Source organism: Sabethes cyaneus, chromosome 3, assembly GCF_943734655.1.
Source record: "Sabethes cyaneus chromosome 3, idSabCyanKW18_F2, whole genome shotgun sequence".
Taxonomy (NCBI): Eukaryota; Metazoa; Arthropoda; class Insecta; order Diptera; family Culicidae; genus Sabethes; species Sabethes cyaneus.
Genome location: NC_071355.1, coordinates 209,297,897 through 209,310,288, shown reverse-complemented (window position 1 = coordinate 209,310,288; position 12,392 = coordinate 209,297,897). Strand labels below are relative to the sequence as shown.

At 43.0% G+C, this 12,392-nt stretch overlaps 1 protein-coding gene across 1 annotated transcript in view; it reads left to right on the top strand.

Annotated features, from left to right (window-relative positions):
- LOC128744513 (CCR4-NOT transcription complex subunit 1) overlaps nucleotides 1-8,767 on the top strand; it is a 30,637-nt gene extending 21,870 nt beyond the window's left edge. Inside the window, exons 6-12 of the mRNA XM_053841575.1 lie at nucleotides 974-1,603; nucleotides 1,665-2,018; nucleotides 2,087-2,644; nucleotides 2,703-2,944; nucleotides 3,022-3,232; nucleotides 7,772-7,920; nucleotides 8,000-8,767. Coding sequence (XP_053697550.1) covers nucleotides 974-1,603; nucleotides 1,665-2,018; nucleotides 2,087-2,644; nucleotides 2,703-2,944; nucleotides 3,022-3,232; nucleotides 7,772-7,920; nucleotides 8,000-8,096 — 2,241 coding nt within the window. The 3' untranslated portion in view covers nucleotides 8,097-8,767. The remainder of the gene's footprint in view (nucleotides 1-973; nucleotides 1,604-1,664; nucleotides 2,019-2,086; nucleotides 2,645-2,702; nucleotides 2,945-3,021; nucleotides 3,233-7,771; nucleotides 7,921-7,999) is intronic.
- Nucleotides 8,768-12,392: the final 3,625 nt, after the last annotated feature.

Sequence of the window (12,392 nt, the reverse complement as noted above, 5' to 3'; positions counted from 1 at the left end):
ATTCTTGCCGGAAGTCGTGGTTACTGAGGACTTCACAAGAACCTAAGCTCCATCCCCGTACCAACTGTACCATGTACAATACGCTAGTAAGACCGGTAGCCCTCTACGGGTACGAAGCGTGGGCATTGCTCTGCGGGGACTTGAAATCAGTGGCCGTTTTTGGACGTCGTATGCTTAGGACTATCTTTGGAGGAGTATGTGAGAACGGTGTATGGAGGAGAAGGATGAACCACGTGATGGCGCGGCTCTTCGGCAAACCCAGTATCCAGAAAGGTGCTAAAGCTGGGAGGAATTGATGAATAAAACGATGAAACAATTCAAAAACATGCCTACACGCATATTTTCGTCCGCCATGGCGAATGTTCCGGTTAACTGCCGGAAGGCCGCTCGCAAGGGAGTAGATTTTTTTTACAAGTTAGCTCATATAATTACATTCCATGGGAAATTTATCAAACTCAATTAACTGTCTTAGTTTTTTAATCACCATCCGAAAAAAGTCCATTTTTTGCATACGTTATCTATCAAACATTTTTAAAAAGGAAACGTGGAATTTATTGCAAGAAAAATATTCAAACTATATCAAAACAAAAGGGAAAGCTTCACTACGATCATGCGAAAGTAGTACAAACCAAACCGTGGTTCAACAATATCATAGTATTAGACAGTATAGAATATAGAGTACTTTAGACATAATAGCTATTACAAGAATCAGGTCAGGACATACAATAACGAAAGACCGACTAGCACAATGGAATTTGATACCGTCAGGAAACTGTGACACATGCAACACTACAGAGAACCTTTACCACATCTTTTACAAATGCACAAAATATGATTTCACAAGAAACGACTATTCTCTGCTAAAAAAAATTTCTGCTTTACAACACATAAGATCACAAGACCTGGTTTTATAGAGCCTACTAATCCATACGTCAAGAGAGAAACAAAAAACCTAACGCTAACCCATCCGCAGGTTCACGTCAACAACATGCATGCCCTGCTGGAGTGCCTGATCATTGCCCGCCGCTCGCGGGATAACCTAACGGCGTGCAATTTGCTGAACAAATCGGTCGAGGGTATCATGGAAGGTCTAATGAATATCCCGGACCATATTGAACAGATCAAGCTGTACCGAGACATTCATCTGCGTGTGATGCGTCTGCTGCAGGACCCTCGTGCTTTCGGCCCTGTCTGGACGAACAAGGCCATCACCCGCTACATGCTCGAATGTCGCGAAGAGATTCGCTACAACGTCGAAGCGGTTGATCTGCTGATTTCGTCGAACTTTGTCAATATGGCGCAATACGATATGATGTTGATGCAGCTCATGGACAACGGTAGTAACTACGTGGCCGTTATGTTTGCTATGCAGCTAGTTCAAACCTACGTCATCGACGAACGTCCTAATTCGGTTATTACCGAGAACGATTTACTGAACACAATCGACCTGCTTGCTAGACTGGCAGTTCACTCTCGAGCTCCAGAGGGACTGGCTCATCTGATTGAAATGCTCCGCTCCAACCATGACCCCAACACTTTCCTGGTTGATCGTGCATTCGCTGGACCGACTTCGTACATTCACTCAGGAATAATTCAGGCTAGGGTACGCATTACCACTCTTTTATAAATTCGCATTATATTTTATGTTTATTTGTACTTTGTAGTCTAACGACATCGAAGACCCACCCGGCTTTGCCGAACGAGCTGAATTTTTATTGAAGGATTGGATCACTATTTATCACACTCAGGCAGCCGGCAGAGATCCCATTAAAGCCTTCAGTGTTTTTGTGAACAAAATGAACGTGTACGGAATTTTGAAAGGTGACGAGCCGCTGACTCGTTTCTTCCGTCACGCGACACAATGTTGTATTGATCTAACCTACCGCAGTATGAATGACCCTACTTCGAAGGCTAAAATATTCCAGTGGATCGATGCGTACGTGCGATTGATTGCCCTGCTGGTGAAACATTCCGGCGAAAGTGGTAATTCGAGCACAAAGCTAAACTTGTTGAACAAGGTAAATATCTTAAACTTCACTAGGATTTAGGAATTGTTGCAAATCAACTATTGTTTTTTTCTTTGTAGGTACTTGGCATCGTAGTTGGAATACTACTGCAAGATCAGGAAGTGCACGGTACGGCCTTCCAGCAACTTGGCTACCATCGAATCTTCATTATGTTATTCCTTGAACTAAGCGCTCACGACCCGGTACTGGAGAACATCAGTTTGAGTGTGATTACGGCATTCTGTCACACTTTCCACATACTGAGACCATCACTGGCCCCTGGCTTCTGTTATTCCTGGCTGGAATTGATTTCACATCGCGTCTTTATTGGTCGCATTCTGGCGTCGATACCCCAACAAAAGGGATGGTCCATGTACTCGCAGCTGCTTATCGATCTGTTCAAATACCTGGCACCGTTCTTGCGGAATGCAGAGCTAGCCAAACCGGTTCAGCATCTCTACAAAGGAACCCTGCGTGTGTTGTTGGTTTTACTGCATGATTTCCCGGAATTTTTGTGTGATTATCACTTTGGTTTCTGCGATGTGATTCCTCCGAATTGCATTCAAATGAGAAATCTCATCCTGTCAGCCTATCCGAGGAACATGCGTTTACCCGATCCGTTCACACCCAATTTGAAGGTGCGTTTTTTGAACATTCACCTGCGACTTCATGTGTTAAAAAAAACAATATTTTTAGGTCGATATGCTAACCGATATAGGAGGAGCGCCTAGAATCTTCACTAACTATGCTGCAGCCATCACTCCGAGCAGTTTCAAAAAAGATCTGGACTCGTATTTGAAAGCACGCTCTCCAGTAACATTCTTGTCGGAACTGCGCAGCAATTTGCAGATTTCAAACGAGCCTGGCTCTCGGTATAACATCCCGCTGATGAATGCCCTGGTGCTGTACGTTGGAACGCAGGCAATCGCCCACATCCGGTAATTCGAGCTTTGTTGATCATTGTCGTAAAAATCTGAAGTTGAACTAAAATATTTTTTTGTTTTGTAACCAATAGCTCGAAAAATGTGTGTCCCACGATGACTACTATCGTGCACAGTGCTCACATGGACATCTTCCAGAATCTGGCAGTAGATCTGGACAACGAAGGTCGATACCTTTTCCTGAACGCGATTGCTAACCAGCTGCGCTACCCGAACAGTCACACCCACTACTTTAGCTGTGCAATTCTGTACCTCTTCGTGGAGGCCAATTCGGAGGCAATTCAGGTAGGTTTTATACTAAGATGGAGTCTGCTACATTGTTGCGCGTGATCGTTCACGTAAAAATACCATTGATAGCTTGGCCGATGGTAAGAGAGTCATTCAGATTCGTTTCTGTAAACTGTGAACTGTGAGGAAATAGACTGTCTAATTTTTATGGGATGAAGTTGCCTTTGAGAAAACTCGAAAAGGATTACCGCAAGGTAATGGGCTAAATATTACCAATTGACATTTCGCCCTCTGTGTTGCCCGCAGCGCTATTATAGCAAGTAGTAAAGCGGCTGTCCACGGCGCTTAGTCTAGTATTTATACTACAGTTAAATCAAACTTCTCGTTCGGAAGTCGAATGCAATAGACGGCGATAACACAATACGTGTCCAGAAAGGTACAAGACCCAATCAGTGGAAACCTCTTTTTTGGGTTAAACTAGCGATGGAAAAAGTTAAGTCAGCTAGTACCACGAGACAGAAGGTAGAGATAGGAGCTGCTGGATAAGAGGCTAATGACCATTGTGGGGTCTATTTTATGACTGCAGGTACGCGAGGTACCCCTGTTACGCATTACCCAGCCGTTCAGCAGCCTTATTATGCCTGTATGAAAAAAAATTAGTGTTATCAGTTGATTTGCAGCAGCTATTGCGAAAACAGTCAAGCAACTACGCTTGCTGTTTTGTTCGTTTTCCAGTTGGGCATGATGAGACATTTCGTTTTCGTCGGATATATGCCCATCCGGCGTTTACAACAGTCTCTCCCTGCTGGAGAAAAGCTAAAGCGTCGAATGGAAGCCTGGTTCTAGCCGCTCGACAATGCTACACGACTTAAAATGCGACAGAGGCTGAAGCGGAAGAGCGAGAGCAAGATCTCGTTCCGCTCATTGACTTGGGAGGCAGATGTAATCGACCAAACAGTGAAGAGGTCGTCTCAAAGCAGCAGGCAATCACCCAGTACGAGCGGCTGAAGCTGCTGGTGGAAAACATTTTGCCGGCGAAGCACCACGTCGTGGTTATACTGGATGACGATACCTACTTGGCGCTGGACGGCAACGACTGGCAGGTACTTTCTGTCTCCCGTCAAGGAGGTACGTTATGACGTCAAATGTATCTCCGTATCAAGCTCTGGGGTGGAGCTGGCAGTACGAATCGATGCCTTATTCGTCAAGACGTAAAAGAACACCCGCCATTGTTGTGTGCAGACATTCTGCTACCAACACACTCGCGCTCGTACCAGGGGTGGTTCGATCACTTTGAGTCAATTTTGATTCATTTGACAGTATCGTCTCAGCTGAGCCAAATATGACAAAGTTGTATATGGGACATTTGTAGGACTAGTTCTTATCTACAATTTTGCGGAACAAAGTTTTGCTGTATCTTTTGTAGTTACGGTGCTACAATGCTAGTAACTCATTAGTGACTAAATGAACGTTCACTTAATCACTAATAAGATACTAGCATCGTAGCACCGTAACTACAAAAGACACAGCAAAACTTTATTCAGCAGAATTATAGATAATAACTTTCTCTATAAACGTCCCATATATAACTTTGTCATATTTGGATCCGCTGAGACGGTACTGTCTAATGAATCAAAATTGAGTCAAAGTGATCGAACCATGCCTGGCACGCACATCCTCACATCGTCTTCCTGCATAGCTTATTCGAGAGTCAAATAACTCCTGTGCAATCAGCTGCCCGTGAGGCTAGTGGCGCACTGGGATACAACTTTTGCATTACTTTTTCTCTTCTTCTTCATCTCCGCCCTCGGTTCTATTCACGGGCGGGCGTGCGAGCCCTCGTGTGTAATCGGCATCAGCAGCTCGGGCTGCAACGACGAGCCATGACTGCAGCTGTTAGCTAAACACACACTTGCAAAAAATCGTAGATTAATCGTGAAATCGTGCATTAATAAATAAGAGTGGACGTTCGAAAGGGATGCTTATGCCGGCGTGTTCGTTAGAATAAGTACGCGTGTGTGAGAAAATTAGACCCCACGAGTGTGGACTTTGCTACACTGTTGACAAAAGCGGCAATCACGTATTTTTTTTAGTTCGTTGGCAAACAAAAGTTGATGAAAGCAGCTCAAACAAAACGTTAATATAGCCTATAAAGATTAAAGGGCCAAGCAAGCTACCTTGATGTACACCAGTCGATACGTAAAATATTCTGATTCACAGAGTTCATTTTTACACTTATTTTCCTACAGAACGTTTGTCTAATTCCTGACTTTCGTGCATACGATACTACCTCTACAACTTAGTCAGAAAATATTGGAAACGCTTCTTCTCCTCAATTTTAGATTCGAACGTTTTCTTTACGAGACAGTATCGACTTATCAAGCACGACTAAAATCAGTCTATGAGAACTAAATTTCGAGGTTCCAGTCAATCCAACGTTGAACAAAACCCTGCACGATATTGGGGCTACATCAGGAAGCTGAAAACAGCGATCATATTCCTAAAAAATGTCCACTACGTTGGTACTGACGCTTGCACAAGTAGAGACGCTGCAGAACACTTCACTTCGTTTTTCGAAACAAGCAACACCAGTGCAGAATCTCAACTGTTTTGCCCATCTGCAAGTATCGCATTATTCAAAGTTCTACAGACAATGTAATCGGTGCTCCAAAAGTCCTAGACACTGACAAAGGACCAGGTGTAGACGATATTACTTTTAAGAACTTTTCTGCCTGCTTGGCAATCAGCCTACATTGCTGCAATTCATAAGCTGGGTACCGGTAGCTGTGTTTACAACTACCCAAGAGTTTCACTACTTTCTTATCGTAGCACAGCGCTATACAATGCAGATGCACCAGCACCAGATATCTGTGACCTATCTAAGGCACCTGTCAACAGCCACTAACCTGATGTGTTACTTCTCTATTTTGTCCAAAGAGGTTGAAGTTAAACTGGACCTGCTATACTTTAACTTTGCCAAAGCTTTCGCCACTGTATCACACATTCTGGCTATTGCTAATTCAGAATGGATTACAAAAAGACTATCCATACCTTGTAGAGTGCACTTGCATAAGTTGTAGTGGACTCCTCTTGCTCTAGAACTTTTCTTATTCCGTCCGGCGTACTCCAAGGAAGCGTTCTCGGATCGATGCTCTTCAACATCTTCGTGAATGGTTTAGGTGCCACTTATGTCGTCTCATGTACTATCGTTCGCTAACGATTTTGCAACCAACGAGTAATACTGGACGGTAGGATCGTAGCACTAGCCCCGCAAAAGACTTCACAGCCAGGTGTTAGGGTACAGGACAATTGCAGGGCTAGTGCTGCGATCTTATTGGGTCTAAAATGTTCTCTCAGCTGAGATTCGGACATACGACGACCAGCGTCGACCCTCAAAGTCATCTGGGAGGCTACCAATTCATCCAAGTTAAATTTGAAAAAGCTATGTGTGGGGCAGCTTATAATTATTCAATAATTTGTTGACTTATGTATTGATCTACCTTACGCATCTTCACTGGGTAATACACAAAGAGCGTTCTTTGTGTACCAAAGCGTATGAACCGGTAGTGCGCTATAAATATATTTATAAGATAGCGCAATATTTAATTCAGCAATTTTATAGATATTAATTATTAGTTGGCCTTCGAAGTACGACGTTGGTCTAACGAGCCAGTCGTCGTATGTTGAATCTCAGTTGGGAGAGGTTGTTGGAGTCAATAGGATCATAGAACTACAGCCCCGCAATTTTCCTGTACAACAGCTGGCTGCGATGTGTGTCGTATAAACACAGACAGATCAAGTTTCACACGCTGTCAGGCTGAAAATTAAATGAATAACTATTGTTTTCCCAAGAATCTGTGGAGCAATGATACTTTTTTGATAAAGTTTTCAGAATCGATTAATATAAAACAGCACCGGCGAATACGATTATATTACGATGATACGGGGATATATGTACGGAAGGCTTTGTTTAGAAATTTGAAATACAAACACATAAGCTGTGTTTAGATTTGTTTGGGCTTGGGAAGACTGTTCTAAAAGTCACTTATTGTTTGTGTCAATGTACATGTACAATGAGAAAGCAACGGACGATAGTTACAAAATATTTACAGTTTAAAAGTTGTAGACTTGAAGGAGGGGTTGCGAAAATTTGATTATAGCCTTTAAAGGTTAAATTATAGCGTGCAGCAAACAATGAATACGGATGAGTGATTATACTTTAGTTCCAAAATAGCAAACACCTAGTTATAATTACTTTCAAAGATACAATTATTGTTTTTGCGGAAAGTTTAGCTAAAAATGCAAGAATGTTTAAAAAGCTATGTTTAAAATCCACAAAGGCGTTCCCGTTTCCCTACTGACGTGACCAAAATGTGTACCACTAAATTTAAATGCCAAAAGTCGTGCGTGAAGCATGAAAATATGTACCATGTGTAGAATTGGTTTTCACTGATAGTCATTATTTAATTCCACAACTATATGATATGTTTATAGCTTTGTTATTAGCAATCATCATAATCAAATCAACTACTGGTGTGTGGCAGCTTCTATTTTCCCGGTTCTACTGCGACATTATAATGACCGCCCTCGTTTCAGGAACAAATCACGCGCGTTCTGCTGGAACGATTGATTGTTAATCGCCCACACCCGTGGGGTTTGCTCATTACGTTCATCGAGCTCATCAAGAATCCGTCATACAAGTTCTGGGACCATGATTTCGTGCACTGCGCGCCGGAAATTGAAAAGTACGTTCTCCAGTTGATGTAGTTAAATTTGATTTGTTTAAATTATTTCTCCTTCTATCCGTGCGAACTTCTTCCACAGGTTGTTCGAATCAGTAGCCAATTCGTGTATGGTGGTTAAATCCAAGAGTCAGCAACAGATGCCGAATGTGGAGTCGGAAATTGCGGAATGCAATTAGAGCGCCTCCGTCGTTTCATTTTCGGCGACGACAAAGACTGGGGAAGAGATGTTCTACTGTAAACGATGCGAGGACGTTCCACTGTGGTAACGATAGGCGAAAAAAGATGAACTCGGTTTTAAACATGAGGTTTAAGAGTACGAACTAGTTAAGTAGATTATTATGATTCAGTATGTCTACAGACAGAGCGGTTAGTAATGCAGCCGTATCAACACGAGTCTATGGTTATTGTTTTTTTAGCAGTTCAAAAACTGGCATATTATGAAATATTTTTGTTCGGAACTGAACTTCTAATTGGTTCTGGGGTTGTACATATAATTTCACGCCCCTATAATGTTTTATATAACATATACGTAGAAAAAATCACATGTATAATAGAAAACCAAATGTTTTTTCTTGTATGCTGCACTCTATGATATAAGTTAATACCAAGTGGTCCAAGCAAAAGCAAAAATAAAGCAGTATATTAGTAATACAGTGTCTTACTACTGTGAGAACATGTGTTTCAGGTGTGTCGTTTAGTTATGGGGTTTCAAATCCAATAAAAACTATTTTAAATCGTTGCTAGTAAAAACGACAGAAAGTTAGGCTCCTGTAACTATAACTTAAAACTTAAATGTTAGCAAGTGTGCAGTATCGATTATCCTTATATGACCGTTTATTAATAAATTCTAAACAAAAGTTACGATTTGTCGCGCATTCAAAGAACATTTCCTTCAATAAAACAGTTTCCGGTGGGGTGCGGGTGGGTGCTTTCAGCATTTTTCCGCAAAATGTAGTGCGTGTGCGCTTTACAAGTTGAAGAAAAATGCGTATGAGCAAAGTGAAAACCCTTTTGCTCTGAGAGGCAAAAGAAGCTTTATCGCACGTTTGTGATTCCTGCTGTTCGTAGATGTGTGTGTGTATATGTGTGGTGTGTATCTATGTTTCGTTCTGCTTTTACACTGTCGCTACTGTTTCGTTTCCATGCCAATGTGCTAAACACAACACTCATCGGCGGCCTATTTTTGGGGTGTTATCGATTTTTTTTGCTGGAGCCAGTCAATGCTTTCCTCTTCGACAGCAGCTTTTTGTGTGTGTATTCCTTAGCCTTTGCTGGCTTGGACGAAGGCGATGGGCTGCGCCGTATAGCTTTCGGTAGGAGCTTTTTTTGCTGTGCCTACTGTGCTAGCAGTGAGTGACAGCGATAATGCTTATCAAACAAAACCCTTTCATTAATTCGCTTTCGTTTGCCCCTATCCTTTGTAACTAACTGGTCGGATGCAATTGATGAAATCGGATAAGAAGGCCTGCATTATTAATGCGATTATTTGCGCTTGATGAGCGTATGCTAACTGCTGAATTATTAATCGGTACAGTTATCTATTTTGCAATAGATTTGGTAACTTTCTTTTCATTTTGTTTTCGTTATGTATGGATAGAACCTTCTTAATAAGCAGTTTAAATTTTCAATTGATTGATTTAATCTATGAGGATCTCTTTAGCAAAAAGTTTTGTCGATTTTCTCCAATTGTCCCAATTTTGCCATTTTCCGATTTGGTATTATGGTGTTACTCGATCGTGGCAGTTTTATACTCGCTTCTTTGCACTCCAAACTGAAGTAATTTCATCCATTTTGAAATTGAAATTATGTTTTTTTCGTGGTTCAAAATGCTCAATAATTCAAAATTTTTTGAACACTCCAATTAATTTGAATGAAAATTATTAATTTACTTTTTAAACTGAACTACGAGACGATTTAAGGCCAAGCCAGCGCATTAGAGAGTGAAAAAAGACGAAGCAAAACCTTCAATGAGAGTGCACTTTTATTGGATAGTTTTGAATACTCAACTGTAGTGACATATCATATCAGGTACGGGTTTTACACACAATGATGTATTCGAAAAACTATGTTGTGGCATTATTTTAGAAATGTTCAAGATTTTCAAAATGTTATCTATCTCGTTCGCTCCAACGCTGTTTGATGCTAGCGCTGGCTCGGCCTTAAGCCATCGATTTTACTTATGCAGAAAATCATTGACAGCCACACTTTTTTGAGCCGGACAGCTTATTAAATAAGGCTCGATACAAAATCAACTTGTGTTCAGCGTATATTGGGCAATAATAGGAATAATAGAGGAAATAGACGTTCTTTAAAATTCGGTGATTGATTGATTGCGCAAAACACTGAACCGAATCGCTAATCGACCACGTTATAATTGATGGAAGGCACTGCTCAGATATCGACGTTAGAACCTATCGTGGTGTATACATCGATTCTGACCCGTCACGGTACAATCTTGAACCTCTTCCGGAACTACCGTTAGGTTTTACTTCAGGAGGGAGGACGTGCATAAGCACTCCGTCCTATCTGTTGTTTGGTGTAAGTTCAAACAACACTCTTTGTCACATCAAACGCCACTACCCCTCACATAGGGCCTGGTCTGCCCATTCAGCCCTTTACTGACCCTAGCAAAGCTATGTCAGGCCGCGTCGTTGCAAACGTTCTAGCCGTTGCAACTCCGTTATCACGTCTGTCACTGCCCTATCGACGGCGCCCCACGCGCGCACATTCTCTGCACGATGTTGTCGGTAATGTTGTCTTCTCCAACGACCGCAAGCATCATACGCCGAACGGCCTCGAAACCCAGGCAGTAAAACATCCCATGCTTTGCGGTTTCCTCGGTTACCGCACAAACAGGGCAGAAGGGCGACCCTACCCGTCCACACGTATGTATTTAGATAGTTCTTAAAGCATCCATGACCTGACAAAAATTGAGTAAAGAAAAAGTTTAGCTCACCATGTCTTCTAGCGATCCCAGACGAGATGTTGTGGATCAGCCTATGGGTCCACCTACCGTGTTCAGCGTGGTCCCATTCCGCACGTGGTGGCTGGTGAAGTTCAGCCTGTTGTCAGCCATAACACCCGGGTACTTCACACTACGTTTGGAGACATCCACTTGTCATCCAATGATATTTTTGGCCTCTAAGGCCGCCTTGCGGTTACTGATCATTACCGCTTCCGTCTTATGGTGGGCCCGTCGTAGATTGACGCTAGCCTTCCAGCCCTCTATCTATCACCTCTTCTAGAAACTCGCCTACCACTGTTAGGACGATATCATCAGGGAAGCCTGTGATCTCGACCCCAGTGGACAGCTCGAGCCTCAATACCCCATCGTACATTGCATTCCAGAGCGTGGGACAGAGATTCGAGCGCTGTGGTGTGGAACACCCGCTGTCACTTTGTACTTCTTCGCCCCAGCAACCGTGTAGTATACGATACGTACGGTTCTTGAAGTAACTTTTAAACAACTTGCATAGATAGTCCGGTACCCTCATTTTATTTAAAGGCGTTTTTGACATCGATCGTGACTATGGCTATAGACTATAGAGTCAATAGGATCGTAGTCAATAGGCTGCGAAGTCTGTCGTATAAAAACAGAAGGTCAAGTTTCGATAACGGAATGTAGCACCTAGGCTTTGCTTTCGTGACTATGGCACAATACCTGTCGCCATGTCTCTTCTGTCTCATAGGTTTTTCGGCGTCCTTGGCAGCCTGACACCACTCTCCCCCACAGACGTCAACCTGTTTAGGATTACCCGCTCTAGTAATTTGCCTAACCTATCCCATAGGCAAATTGGCCTGTACGACGAGGGATCACCTGGTGGTTTCTCCAGCTTTGGAAGCAGTACCAATCTTTGGATTTTTCATTTGTCTGGAAATTCGTATACTTCTAGGCAGCGAAGCGTCTCTCTACACATATCAGGGTATGCTTGGAGTGCCGCTTTGAGTGCCTCATTCGGAACCCCGTCAGGACCGGGCGCTTTCTTCGTTTTTAAACCCCTGGCAATCGCAATGAGCTCCTCATTCGTGACCGGAACGAGGCTATCATCCGATTGACCGCACGGGGTCAGTGGCCACCACACTCGATCGTGTTGCGAGAAACGCCCTCTCACGATCACGATACAGCTTATGGGGGTAGGTTTCCTGCGGAGTGGATGCACCCGTCATCTTTTTCATCACCACCTGAGAAGCAACACCCCAGGGGTTCGAATCCGCATCACGGCATAGCTCCTGAAAAAAGGATTTCTTGCTACGCCTAACCTCTTTGTTGAGCGCCAACCTGGCCGCGCTAAGCTCGACCCCACGGTCCCTGAAACGGAGCAGAGCGATGGTTTCGCTCCGTCAGTATACCGAGCGATGACCGTTCGTTTGCTGCCCTGTCACATGCGCATGTTAGGACATTGGTCAGCTAACGGGCACTCAGGTTCGAGCGATTGCTCTCTGCACTAAGTGCTTCAATGAACAAGTCTTTA